Source organism: Phymastichus coffea, unplaced genomic scaffold, assembly GCF_024137745.1.
Source record: "Phymastichus coffea isolate CEN01 unplaced genomic scaffold, Cenicafe_Pcof_1.1 PCOF00004, whole genome shotgun sequence".
In the NCBI taxonomy this organism is placed as follows: domain Eukaryota; kingdom Metazoa; phylum Arthropoda; class Insecta; order Hymenoptera; family Eulophidae; genus Phymastichus; species Phymastichus coffea.
In genome coordinates, this window is record NW_026706815.1 from 4,325,541 (window position 1) to 4,339,537 (window position 13,997).

The following is a 13,997-nucleotide window of genomic DNA, read 5'->3' on the forward strand; positions in this document are numbered from 1 at the left end:
TTCCTTTGACTCTGTTAAATTTACAACCGTCTATAGAATGCCCTTGAGCATTACAGAATTTACATATCAATTCGATTTTTTTATTTACAATCTTACAATTGTTTGACAGGTGATCTTTGTTTTTACAATATACACAAGCTCCTTTGTAACAAAATAAGGCTTCATGGTTATAGTCCTGACAAATTTGATAATTATATATGTGAGTAACATTTGCTGAAGCAGTAATCGAGTCTACATTACTATGAAAAGGACTAGCGATATCACCCCTCAATAATCTTTGTTTTTTTAAGTTTGTTTCAATTTCAATAGCGTCTTGTAAAGCAGTACCCAAATCAATGTGATTTCCTAATTCTAAACGAATGTCTTGTTGTAAACCTTGTTTAAAAATTTTTAACGCGTCAGCATTTAATACTGTTTCGTACGTTTTGAAATCTTCGTCAGTTACGTTTGCTTCTAACTTTTTCATTTTTTTAATTTGCAAAACTATTTCCTGTAAACGGTTTGCATATGCTAAGACGGGTTCATTTGGTTTTTGGATGATTTCTGTAAATTTCCCATATAAACTATGAATGTTGTCAAAGGAGGGAAATAGCTGCCTTATCACTTTGATATAATCATTTATCTTATCTATTTTGATGTTTACTAATGCTTTGTAAACTTCTCCGCCCAATTTTATTTTCAGAATTGATATTAAACTTGGTTCCTCTAACTCAGAAACAATTGTTTTTACGTGTTTCAATTTTTCAATATATTCATTAGTTGTCATATTTTTTCCATCGAACTTTGGAACTAAATCTGCAACATATTTAAGCGGTAAACGTAACGGTTGCGTCATTTTGTTGCTTGTTTCTACACCGTCGTTATAACTTGTTCAAATTTATTTGTTTGAATGATTGGATTATAGAGTACTACTTGTCTGTCCGTTCCGTTCGTATTTATTGTACGTTTCGCATCTTTGCAAATACTCTCTTCGTTACAAATACCACCAATATCTGTGTATTCGTTATTATTAAATGAAAATTCGTAATTCTGATCAAGAGTAAAGTCCAAATCTAATAATGAATTTGAGTGTTCAAAATTTTGTGTTAATCGTTGAAGTGGATTTTCTACAGAGTTGTTTACGTCCAACGTATTAAATACTTGAACTTCTTGTACCGTGCTTTCGTTAGGTGTTACTATATTATTTAATGTTTTTTCCGTATTTTCCCTACTAATTCCTTTAGGAGGAGAGTGTACCAGTTTCCTTGATCGTTTGAAAGGATATATAACGGATGTGCTCGGTTGCACTATATCACATTCTAACTCTGGTTTATTTTTTACCTAAAGCCGCGTGAGTCGTTTTGCTTCAATAGGGCTAGAGAGATTTTTGTTACTCATTAAAATGTAATTTCATCTAGAATGTTATTTTATATGAAACAAACACCCATTTAGTACCGGGACCTATTGTTATGTCGCGACTACGTAGCCGTGACGTGTAGTTTTAGAATATGTATGATCATTCATTTATTAGAAATTATTATAGTGACAGAAACTTACCTGGGTTATTATTTCGAGTTAAATTGGCTGCTTAGCTCTATCTCGATGAAGTATATGTGAGGTCGGTCGGTAATGATGCACGAACACTCGATTCAAGTAATTATTTATTTATTCAAAGACAGAAATGATTTCTCAAAAAAATAACAATAGGTAAATTGTACGTTATTCGGCCGTCGCGCTTCACGAATCAGCTCGTAAGAACTTTAACAAATTTTAATGCTATTGAGTAGTCGCGCGTCGCGAATCCGCTGCCGAAAAGTCGAGTCTCTGTTTTTATATTAACTCTTTGGCCCGTATTAATGTGTTGAGTAATCAGAAAATCAAAATGTCGGGCGCCCCAAATTTTTGGACTACTTATCTTTTAATTTCGCTGAGTTTGTATTTCGTAAAAATGCCGTTCGTCGTTTCTACATTATTTCGTTTTCAATCGATTGCTGATGAAATTAAAATGAAGAAATATTTACGTCTCAGGACGTAACATATATAAGGTTAGGCCGCATGTGGTTCAGTAAGGGTAGTTTATAAGGGTGGGGGGTTAGACAGGTTAGGGGTAGGTGGATAAGAGGTATATGATTGAGCTGGGATGACTCGCTTATGGTGAAAAATTCAATTATTTCAAGAAATAACAAACCACTATTGTTGCTTTTCCCAGGATTAGGTGGGTTAGCCTGCATGTGGTTCGGTAAGGGTGGTTTATGGGGGTTTGATGGGTTAGAGGCAGGTTGGGAAGTTGAGGTAGCTTGCTCATGCATAGGATTAAATTATTTCAAGAAATAACAAACGACTAAACTTGTTTATCCCAGGGTTAGGTAGATTAACCTGCTGATAGTTTAACGGGGATGGTTTCTATGGGGTGAAACACCCCTTAAACATATGTTTTTTTTTAAAATCCGGAAACACGTTAATTTAGTTTTGGTATTTTCTCATTATCAGTGCGATTTTTAAATTACTCAAGCTGATTTACTATATTACATGTCGTAAAACAGTACAAAAAATAGTATATTTACCCTATTAAAAAGGGGGTTGCAACCCTTCGGTATAAATGTTATGTCCTTAAAAGCGCCTTTTTATAAGAAATTTTTTAACGTTGAGTTTACGGAAAAATATTCATTTGATGCTGAGAAATTAAAAAAAACTGATTTTAGTGGTTGATTTTCAGGGTGTATTTCACCCCTTAAAAGCCCTTATGGTCCGATAAAAAAACCCGTATCTAATTTTTTTCAAGTACTACAACATATCCCAAAATCATTCAAATCGATGAGGTCGGGTTGGGGTGGTTCCCTTGTAAGAGAGGGGGAGCGCGCAAGTGTTCATTTTTCAGTTAAGCCGAAGCTGTTGTGCGGGAAACCGTCAAAATTTTCCACTGTGTTTTACTAATTTCCGATAGAAGATCTATTGATTTTGAATTCGCGATTCGCGCGAATGATAGCGACGTGCAGTAAAATAAATGCTTGATACTATTCTGAGCAGGCAATGGAAACTGTTCATTGCCATTTCAAGAAAACCTGGAATAATTATAAAGTATCTAAAAATATTGCCAATTACTTTGATCAACTTTTGAGGCCCACACTAGTTTAGATTACGTAACATACTGTCTTGATCACCTTATAATATTCTTAAATAATAAATTTTATAATAATGGAAAGAAGGGTAGTAGTAAGAGTTGGAAATTCACTTAATTTTAATTATATTCAGCAACGTTTCGTCAGCACATTTGCTGACCTCTTCAGGCTTTATTAGCAGAAAAACAACAAATTATTAACAATGAAGTTGCAAATGTAATTTTAATGGCATATAATTATATGTATATGTGTGTACCTGATTTCTCACGTAGTCAAATTATTATAGGCTAAAACGAATAGCTCGTATCCAGTCACGTTACAATACAGTATAAAATGAAGTATTTCAACACATATGTATAGATATTCTTCATTTAAGTATAATAATAATGATTTGACTCTAAGTATAATAATGATTTAACTCAAACCGTCACATCTATAGCAAAATGCTATGGATTACCAAAAATACATAAAGAAAATGTGCCACTACAACCAATAATTACATCAATTAATAGACCTACTCACAAATTACGAGTAGCAAAATTCTTATATAGTGCTCTTAAAACAGTTATAAATAAACCGAACTAGAGGCCTGCAATGGCTCGGTCGGTAGGGCGACAGACTCGCACCCGGTAGGCCCGAGTTCGATTCCCAGTTCCTGCTGATTGATACAAGCACCACTGAAAAAAGTTTCATGTGCTTTGTTCTCAAACACATTGCAAGCCTCCGTCGCTGATTAGCACTGATGGAGCATATATAGAGCGACGTTAAATAAAAAAAATAAATAAATAAACCGAACTCTCACATTTTAAACAGTGAACAGTTAAAACAGAAATTAAAAAATTACCTACAGTCGCTATTCCTAATAATTGCAACATCTTCAGAAAATGTTCATCTGTGTTAAAAAAACATAGCATTATGCCTATCCCGTTATTACAAAAACCATTACAGGAGTTTATCCGTTTAGGAAAAGATAAATCTGATTTATTAGACAACACTGGTATTATCTACAATTTTAACTGCAAACAATGTTCAGCGGTCTACATAGGTGAAAGTAAGCGATCCTTAAAAATTAGATTAAATGAACACAAAAAAAAATCATTGACTCAGATACAGTAGTAGCTACACATAGAAGAACTTTCTCACACGAATTTGACTGGGACAAAGCTAAGATATTGGATTATGAAAAGAATTATAAGAAACGCAGAATATCCGAAATGTTACACATCGGCTTACATAAAAACACTTTAAATAGAAAAGAGGATATACAATATCTTAGTCATATTTATAAGCTTTTATTAATATCGATGAGGAAGGGATGATAGATGGAGAATATATATATATATATATATATATGTGTTGAAATATTTAATTTCTTACTCTATTGTAACGTGACTGTCCACGAGCTATTCGTTTCAGCCTATAATAATTTGACTACGAGAGGAATCAGGTACACATATTGTAACGGTAAACATCTTATTAGCACTGACAGCCCAATCATGCGGCTGCCTGCGGGGGCAGCACCTATCGGTTGGGGAAAGATGTAATGAGGGAATTCGGCACGCGACGGGACGGAACGCGCGCGTATGAAAATGAACCATTTGAAGATTAGAACCCGCACACTCAGCTGCTGCTAGTAACAATTAGAGTTTTTCCCGAGTTTTCTTGGAGTGCTAAGAGGAGTCAACTGATAAGGATCGACAGGAGCTGTGCCTGAGCCAGACCAGAGCGAGTACGTGCTAGTGTGCGTGAGCGAGGGGTTTCGCCATCGAGGGCGAAACCGAAAACGCGAGATACCTCGTGACAAAGACAGACTTTCCCGCAACTAGAGTGCGAACTTTTTCTCTCGTTCTCTGTGCGACTGCTAATAAGGTAAGCTGGCCAGCTTAATTTCGCGATTGTTATATAATTGTCAATAACTAATCTCTCGTACGGAATTTGAACGTTTAGGGAATCCCGCGCGCTCTTCGATGCGATAGCGCGCTTAATTAAATAGATGGATATCTACTCCGTTACAATATACATATAATTATATGCCATTAAAATTACATTTGCAATTTTATTGTTAATAATTTGTTGTTTTTATGTTAATAAAGCCTAAAGAGGTCAGCAAATGTGCTTACGAAACGTTGCTGAATATAATTAAAATTAAGTGAATTTCCATCTTTCACTATTTCCCTTCTTTTCATTATTACAAAATTTATTACTTATGTACAATACTTTGCATTTATGAAAAAATATTTTCACGAGTTTGATTTCATTTCATAATTATGTATATATATTTTTATGTGAAAAAGAAAAAACTTATTTTGCCTACTTTAATCAGCAAAGACCTTAACTAATTTACTTTTCAGAGACTTGACAAAATTCGTAGCTCCAAAGAGTTTTTCGTATTATTTTTTCTAAGCTTGTCGTAAGATAAATCACCAGATTCCCGCGGAATGCTATAAATGTTCTACTTAAACAAACAACGATTTTCAGACTGATTTTTTACCAATAACTACCTCTGCAGATAAGGTAGTTTGAATAGAAAAACTTCAGGAATTGCATTTTCTTCTCTGGAAACGATAGCAATCTTCTTGAACACAAATTTGTTCATGGAAATATTGAATTCCTGTACGTGTAGGACAAACTCCATTTGACTACATAAAAAATACTTTGATGAGCATTTTTATCACAAGCATACATGGCTTATAATCGTCACTCCCCATTCGTCATTGTGAAACTTGTAATTTAGTTCTTTTCAATCGACAATATTTCTGGCTTCAAAATGACAAGCATACATATAAATAGTGGTATGAAAAGCTGAAGTGTAGCCCTTTTTAATGGTTATTTCAGATTTAAAAATAATAAAAAATGACTTTGTTATGGATGTTGTAAATATATTTACAAATAAAAATCCGGAAAAGTCATATCAGACAAACCAGTGCGGGGTAATTATTTTTGCGCGACCAATTCATTTATGATGATATTCTTCATTGAAAAAATTTTGCACTGTACATGCAAAATGTTGAATCCGATATCAAAAATAAAAGTTTTGATCATAAAATGTAATATTTACTATGGAGAAAACACAAAGATGAGCAAAAAGATCAAAGATAATATAAGTCAAACCACTTATAATTGTAAATTTTATTAAACCTTACTCTCATCAAATGTAAACGAAAAAATTAACATTATTAAAATCATCCCTAAACGACCTCAGAAAGTAGGCTTACTTCGTACACAATACCTTAGCTGAACGATAAAAACTCTGTCCATTCTGAACATAAGATTAATAATAAAGGTTACTACTTGGACTTTCAAAGGGCCTTGAAAATTAGTTCAAGCTCAACTTCAAGGTCACCATTTGATGACCTTTTCCGTCTGTTATAAATTTAGTGTAAGTCATTTTTCACTATAAAGTAGTAATCCGCTATTCAATCCCTTTAACTAAAATGGATCACCCTGTGCATCACTGCTCATTTCAAGGTAGTTATATAATACTGTACAATATAAACATAAATCGAAAAATATAATTATAAAAGACATAATTGAAATGATAATTATTACAACTACAAATTATCATAATAATTGATCAATAAATCATGGCAACAGAAATACAAACATTTAATGATATAAAGATAAATGGAAAACTATAGTAAATCATTCATTTGCAACATTCTAATAGCTATTATTAAATAGCCTTATCTAGCAATGTTTAGGTTTGCAAAAGAAATGGTTATTAAAAATATTACGACAATAACCCTTTTATTTTTACGCCTTGTCTTATATCAATCATATGAAAGAAAAGAACTAAATAAATTATATCTTAAAAAGCATATGGTCGATTGCATTGAAACTTTGAATATATGATCGCAAACTAAATTCCACTGGTAGTGAAATTAGTACATTATTTCTTATTACTTACTGTTTTACTACAGTATATATTATATATTATATATTATTATATATTAGATATTAGTATATTATTTATTTTTTTACTTTTTTATATTTTATTATAATATATAATAAAGTTACTAATATTTACAATTATTTTAGGAAATGCTCTATGATTTGGAGAATAAAACCCTCATATGGAAATTAGTGAAACTATTAGAACCAGCAAAAATTGTCCATGCAAGATGTACCTCATTATTCACAGAAAGTAATATATTTGCACAAGTGACTACTAGGTTTCACACTCAACAGGTATTAAAGAAAATATCTTAACATTCATTTGTATTATTTATTCATGTTGATTTGAATGTCATAGAGCAGAAAACACAATAACTTAAACTCAATAAACTGTGCATAGAATGGACATCGTCATATTTTAGGAATGAGAAAAAGCGTCAACTATTGGGTCTATAACTTAATCGTGCGGTTTGCTGAGAGATGAAGTAACTTGTATTATTCCATCGTTCCAATATTCCGAACTTGCGTTGGAAAGCTACTGCCATTGTGCGTCTTTTTATTATATGTCATTCATTTGAAGCGTAAACAACAATAATTTTTTTTCACTCAAATATGTCGAAAATTGTGCCTGAAAAAGTGTTTTTGTGGGGAGTTCTTCTTCATTACTTTATAATGAAAAAAACTGCTGCCAAAAGTCATCGTATTTTAGTTGAAGTTTAAGCTGAATATGCTCTAGCTCTATCGAACACAATTAATCCGTTTGAAGAGAGCAATAGCCGAAAATCATCCGGAATATGCGACCAGACACGAGGCAATAATTTTCCAGCATAACAACGCTCGGCCCCATGTTGTTATTCCGGTTAAGAACTCTTTGGAAAACAGTGGATGGAAAGTTTTACCCCATCCGCCTTATAGCCTAGACCTTGCCCCTTCTGACTACCATTTGTTTCGGTCGATGCAGAACGCCCTCACTGGAATACAATTTACATCAGAGCAGAGTATCAAAAATTGGCTTGATTCATTCTTGGCTGCCAAGTCAGCACAGTTCTTTTTGGATGGGATCCACAAATTACCAGAAAGATAGGAAAAAGTTATAGCTTCAGATGGACAATACTTTGAATAATACTATTGTACATGTTTTTCTTAAATAAATGTTCAAATTTAAAAAAAAATCGTACTAATTAAGTTTTAGACCCAATATACAAATAAAATTGTAGAATATACATTAAAATTTTTTCTTCATTCAAAACTATATTTGAAATCACAGACATCATAATAGATGCAGTAAGTGGACATTTTAAATTACAGACTTAGTTCCACCTGAGAACTAAAAAGTAACCGTGTGGGATTTTTATGGTGACTTGTTCATATAATGTACATCAACTCGCTAGAGCATAAACTTTTTTCCAAGTTGCCTATTGAATCTGGGAAAGTACGTAGCTAGAAAATCCACGTGAGATTCGACTCTCTTTCTCTTCCTTTAGTTTGAAATTATCTGCTAGGTAGCTGTTAGAAATATCATGATGCTATTCCAAGCGGTAAGACAAGAAAAATTGTTATACAAAATGTAACAGAGAAATATAATTAACGTAAATTATTGAAAAAGGAATGGATTCGGAACGTTCAATTGTTGAATAATATACCGGGTGTGTACATTAATCGTGCACGAAACTCATGACAATGAGAATTGATAGTCTAATTACAATGACTTTCAGTTTAATAATACTTCTTTTAAAAAAATAAATATGTGTCAGGGTTACAGCGAGTTCACTGGCTCTGTGTACGGCACTCTTCTCGTACGAACACAGCGATCGAGTATGACTCTGTCAACAGAGTGTATATGTTCGTGTCATTGCAGGATCTAGAAAGGGAGAGTTGCGGCTGGCAAGGCAATGCCGCAAAGGAGAGAATGTGAAGAGCGAGAAAAAGAAAGAGAGAAAATTTGACTGATGAGGAGTAAGGAGAGCGGCGCGTGCGGCGAAAAAAAAAGAAAAAAGCAGTCAGACGTAAGCTAAAGAGTAGATTGGTTGTCTGAGCCTGTAAACGTTTTGAGAAGAAGGAAAAAAGTCGACTGGCGTAATAAAGCCACAGTTACGCACTTCATCAAGAATAGCCCAAGATTTGGATTATTGACAATTAGCTAGATGTCCGGTGTCATTCGTGGGCCACGTGTGGTCAAAATCATCAACCATCATACCGCGGCACGAGGTTCTAGTCGATCGCGTGCCACTAGTTGGCCAATACCAACTGCCAAGAGGAATTCGTTTCCAATGACGTTACCTCTCCTTCAGCAAGTTAGCAGAATACGGTGGGTCGTCTTTAGGTTTACTCTCTTTCTTATACCAGCTCTCACTCGGACACAGCATACCTTTCTGTATTAATCCACGTGATTAGCGTCGCAAACTCGCTCAAGTCTCCGCTGCGTTAAACGCAAGTTTGAGCGAACGCGCTCACTTGCAATATTTTATTATTGTAAATCAAGCATTAAGAATCATATGTATCAATAAACGGCGTAAGTTTTGGGATCGCCAATTTGTACTGTAAATGGATCATTCTTTTCCGCTTTCATCTCTACCAATATCCATTGCGTGTAGTTCCTTGTGAGAGTCAGCGCCTGTTCTCTTAACCGAAGTTATCTGCGTTAATTAATTAGGAGAGGTCGGCTCACGGCGCATGATAATCGACGCTCACGCAAATGGAAAAAGAAAAGTCCAAAAATGAAGTACATTGGTGCGTATACAAAATTCAAAACAGGATTAAACATAGTTCTGACGATGATCTTGAAATGAAATGAAATGCATTAATAGGATTATAGACAGGCTGCTTGGTAATCCTTTTCCTCTTAGCCTGATAAACACGCAACCAACTGTTATTCCAGACGCGGGGGCCAGTAGAAATGTACGGTCACACACACATGTGTACGCGACCCCAGATATACAGAGGCAAAGAGACAGAGAGAGAGAGAGAGAGAGAGAGAGAGAGAGAGAGAGAGAGAGAGAGACGGACACCGACCTCCACAGTCCAACGACCACCTTTTGGTTGCTACTCTTCCTGTTACTCCTACCATTGCTGTTGTTATTGCTCCTACCGCTCGCATGCGATTGCTGACCATTTCTGCTCTTCACTTAGGTAAACGGTCGCACGAACCAGTTTGTGCATTCGGTGGAAAGTCCTATTATATTACCGAATAGATAGTACGGCACAGTACCCTTATGATATAATAACGATGCTTTGCTTAATGGATTTACTTCTGTGAAAAGACATCTTGCTCTGCCGTATTTCCGTCTCCTTCATATCTATCTATAGCGCTAACACGACCCTTGAAGTTTGATTCTCCAAAGCCCCAAACTCAGCGTTGCCTACTCCACAAAGGGTAATAGCCAGGGTAAGTATCCACCGGCCGAATACTTGTATCAGGAACAGCATGAAAAGGCTGTGGCCAAATATGATACCTCTAAAAGTAGGATTTAGTCTCGGCTGACGGAAACCTAGAGCGTACAAGGCTATGAGCTAGAATTCTCCACGAGTGATATCAGTGACACGGCCAGCTCGTTGATCCGTTTCCACCTGTGGTTCTTCCGACACCTCTAACGACGGTCATCAGCCGAGACTAACTGTTGACTGAGGAACGACGAATGTATGCCATGGCGGTTGAAAACTGACAGTCCTGTCGGTTGGTCCAAATCCGACTGCAACCGCATTGCTTGTCTTAATATCTTACATGATTAGAAAGAGATAGTATAAGCCTTGGCGACCATGGTTCCGAACATGTTCATAGGGGTGCATAAAAAAAAGAGTCAGGTTAAACTGTACAGGCACTGAATCAATTACGTGCACGCAATAAAACTTAAAAAAATGCAATTGTTGTCTTGAGTGAAAAGGAAGTAGAAGTAAGGAGGATCGATAAAGGCCGAGAGAGACAATCCTACAACTTTGCTGTATTAGGTGAAGTAGACCACCCATCAAAGAGAATCGTTGCCTGCCATTTAGCATCTACATCGACTGGGCCGCTTTTCATTGTCACTAATCTCTTAATCTCTCGCTTCTGAAGTGATAGATCGCTCTTCTCCCCCCCCCCCCTTTCTCTTTCTCACGATATACGTGGTGCGGCATGTCGGCGCCATCGCTGTCAAACTGTGCAATGCGCGAGTAATGGGCAAAGTATCATTATTTGTTGCGTATTATTTTTCCTTCCTCTCGCGATTTCATTGACTATGTTATTAGTTGCAACTGCGTGCGTTTTTATTTCCTGTATTATTTCGTGAATATTTATTTAATTATTTATTTTATTTATTACCAGAGTTAGTACATAAGTTACATAGTTAGCAAAATACATAAATGACCGGATCCATTTCAGATCGGGCAGGCCTACGGCAATGATATCTCCGATTGACTCGGCTGTGGAGTGTTATTCTACTTCAAAAATAAGCCGACACGTATTTTTTTTTTTTTTCGATTAGACCTTTACATCATTTTTACGAGTATTTTAAAAAAGTGGTTAAAAAATAAATTTTCTAAAAATCAAATATTAAAATTTAAAAAAATGCTTTATATTATCTAATTTTTTTTACTTAATATGTTATTTATAGCTTATTTTACTGTATTTCTTATACTCTTTCGAATGCGCCATGCAGAATAAAAAAATATTGAAAATTGGCGGGAAAAACTCAATTTTTCGAAAAAATTTCAAACTCAATTTTCTCAAAAAAGCCATCGTTTTTTTTTCAAATTTTTATGATAGATTAAGCATTACAAGACCTTTAAATTGGTATAGGAGTGATCGCGTACTTTTACGTTTTAGTGATAAAATATCGATTTTTCGTTTTTTTTTTGACCAAAACATTGATAATTATAGTTTTAACATGTGAAACGTGTTTATATATATATATATATATATATATATATATATATATATATATATATACATCCATACATACATATACAAGAATTGTACGTTTGATAGTAGTCTTGCGATTTTGATAGAATTACATTCCTTCTTCTATAAATAGCTTATAAATATACACGTGCTCGCATTGCTGATAGCACATAGTTCAGATTCTATCAGTCGTAAATTGTGTATACACAGAGAAGCATGCATGCTTTCTAGATGTATATTATATATTAAAGCAAGTGTACGTTATAACAAAAATCACTTTAGATCATAACTGAGTGTTTTATTTCTGTGTTTATAATTATGACTCCACATAGTACATATTCAGATAAGAGAGTTAAGTGTTGTGACTTTTTAAAAAGGCATAAATCATGTGTATATAAAACTAAAAACAAGCGATTTAAAAGCCTTGGTGACTTAGCTAACAAATTGAAATTGAAGTTTGGCAGAAAAAAATTTGAACCGTTTGATAATGTGTGTATAACTTGTTACAATCTTTTATGTTTAAAATATGAAAGTAGCAAAACAGGTGATCCTTTTTCAAGCGATGAGCAAGATGATACTGGTAAGATACCCACACAATTAATAATTTATCTTTGTAAAGTAATACATTTTCGTTTTAAAAATATTATATTATGAATAGAGTTTTCAAAAACGTATATTTATTAAAATCATATTTTGCAATATCAGCAATGCGAGCACGTGTATATTTATAAGCTATTTATAGAAGTAGGAATGTAATTCTATCAAAATCGCAAGACTACTATCAAACGTACAATTCTTGTATATGTATATATGGATGTATATATAAATATCTATATATATATATATATATATATATATTGCAACGATTACCGAAAATCGTTCGACTCGCGTGGGTTAACAAGCGGCTGAGCGGAATAGCCGCGATCGGTTCGAGAGAGAGAGAGGGCGCGTAGGGGCAATGACCGGGAGGGGAGAGTTCGGTAAGCAGTACGACTGTGTCACCCAGTCCGGTAGCATCCAAGTGCGTGAGCGTAGTGTAGACGTTGTTCTTGTGGTTTTGCGAGCGAGAGCCAAGGGTGCAGCAAACAATTGGCGATAAGTGAGCGAGTGGTGCGTGCACTGGTGAACGTGCGCGGCCGTAACCGCAGTTGAAATCGCCTATAGCAGCAACACCAACAGCAACAGCAATAACAGCAGCAACACAAACATCAACAGCAATAACAGCGGCAGTGCAGCGAGTGGCGGAGCAGTTACTCAGCGGCTTGTGTATCGGATACTGTTGGCCACCGTATCCTCATCGGTCTTGCGGTAGGTGCACCTTCCCTTTATTGTTGTTAGCGTGCGATCCCGCGCAGCGTGCGCGAAGAGATAATTTGTTGCGTGCGAGCGGTTAGTTCGCGGCGATCGCGAGGTTTTCTCTCTCTCTCTCCATCCGTTTATCTTGTCAACTGTATTTGCGTGCGCAAGTCTCTCGGCACATCCCCCTGTGTAATTGATTCATTTAAATAAAGTGAACGATAGTTATTGCTAAATCGAATCATTATTTTGTCTTTCCTTTGTCCGGAGTTCGGGTTTGTTGACGTTCGATTCCAATAAGCCGGTAGCGTAGCACGGATCACGCGGACATCGGTAGAAGCGAATCGCCAACCTAGTTTCTAGCAGCAGCCGCAGGAGCGATGCTAAGCAAGTGCGACAGCGCCGCCAAGTGACGAGTTGGGGAACCCAACTCGGATTGGCGAGGAAATTCTGCGCAGACGCACTCCCGGACAAGGTAGGTTGACGTGCTTTCGGCACGTAGATAACAAGGCGTCGTTTGACCGAAATAACAAATAGGTTTAATGGGTTAACGGTTAAACGGCAGCCTGTTACAATATATATATATATATATATATATATATATATATATATATATATATATATATATATATATATATATAAACACGTTTCACATGTTAAAACTATTATTATCAATGTTTTGGGCAAAAAAAAAAAACGAAAAATCGATATTTTATCACTAAAACGTAAAAGTACGCGATCACTCCTATACCAATTTAAAGGTCTTGTAATGCTTAATCTATCATAAAAATTTGAAAAAAAAAACGATGGCTTTTTTGAGAAAATTGAGTTTG

At 35.3% G+C, this 13,997-nt stretch overlaps 1 protein-coding gene across 4 annotated transcripts in view; it reads left to right on the forward strand.

Annotated features, from left to right (window-relative positions):
* LOC131666815 (large ribosomal subunit protein mL45) overlaps window positions 1-13,997 on the forward strand; it is a 417,745-nt gene that overhangs the window by 361,812 nt on the left and 41,936 nt on the right. For all 4 annotated transcript variants that reach the window (XM_058939774.1, XM_058939791.1, XM_058939763.1 and 1 more), the window contains one exon: window positions 7,137-7,286. In XM_058939774.1, the coding sequence (XP_058795757.1) occupies window positions 7,137-7,286 (150 nt within the window). The remainder of the gene's footprint in view (window positions 1-7,136; window positions 7,287-13,997) is intronic.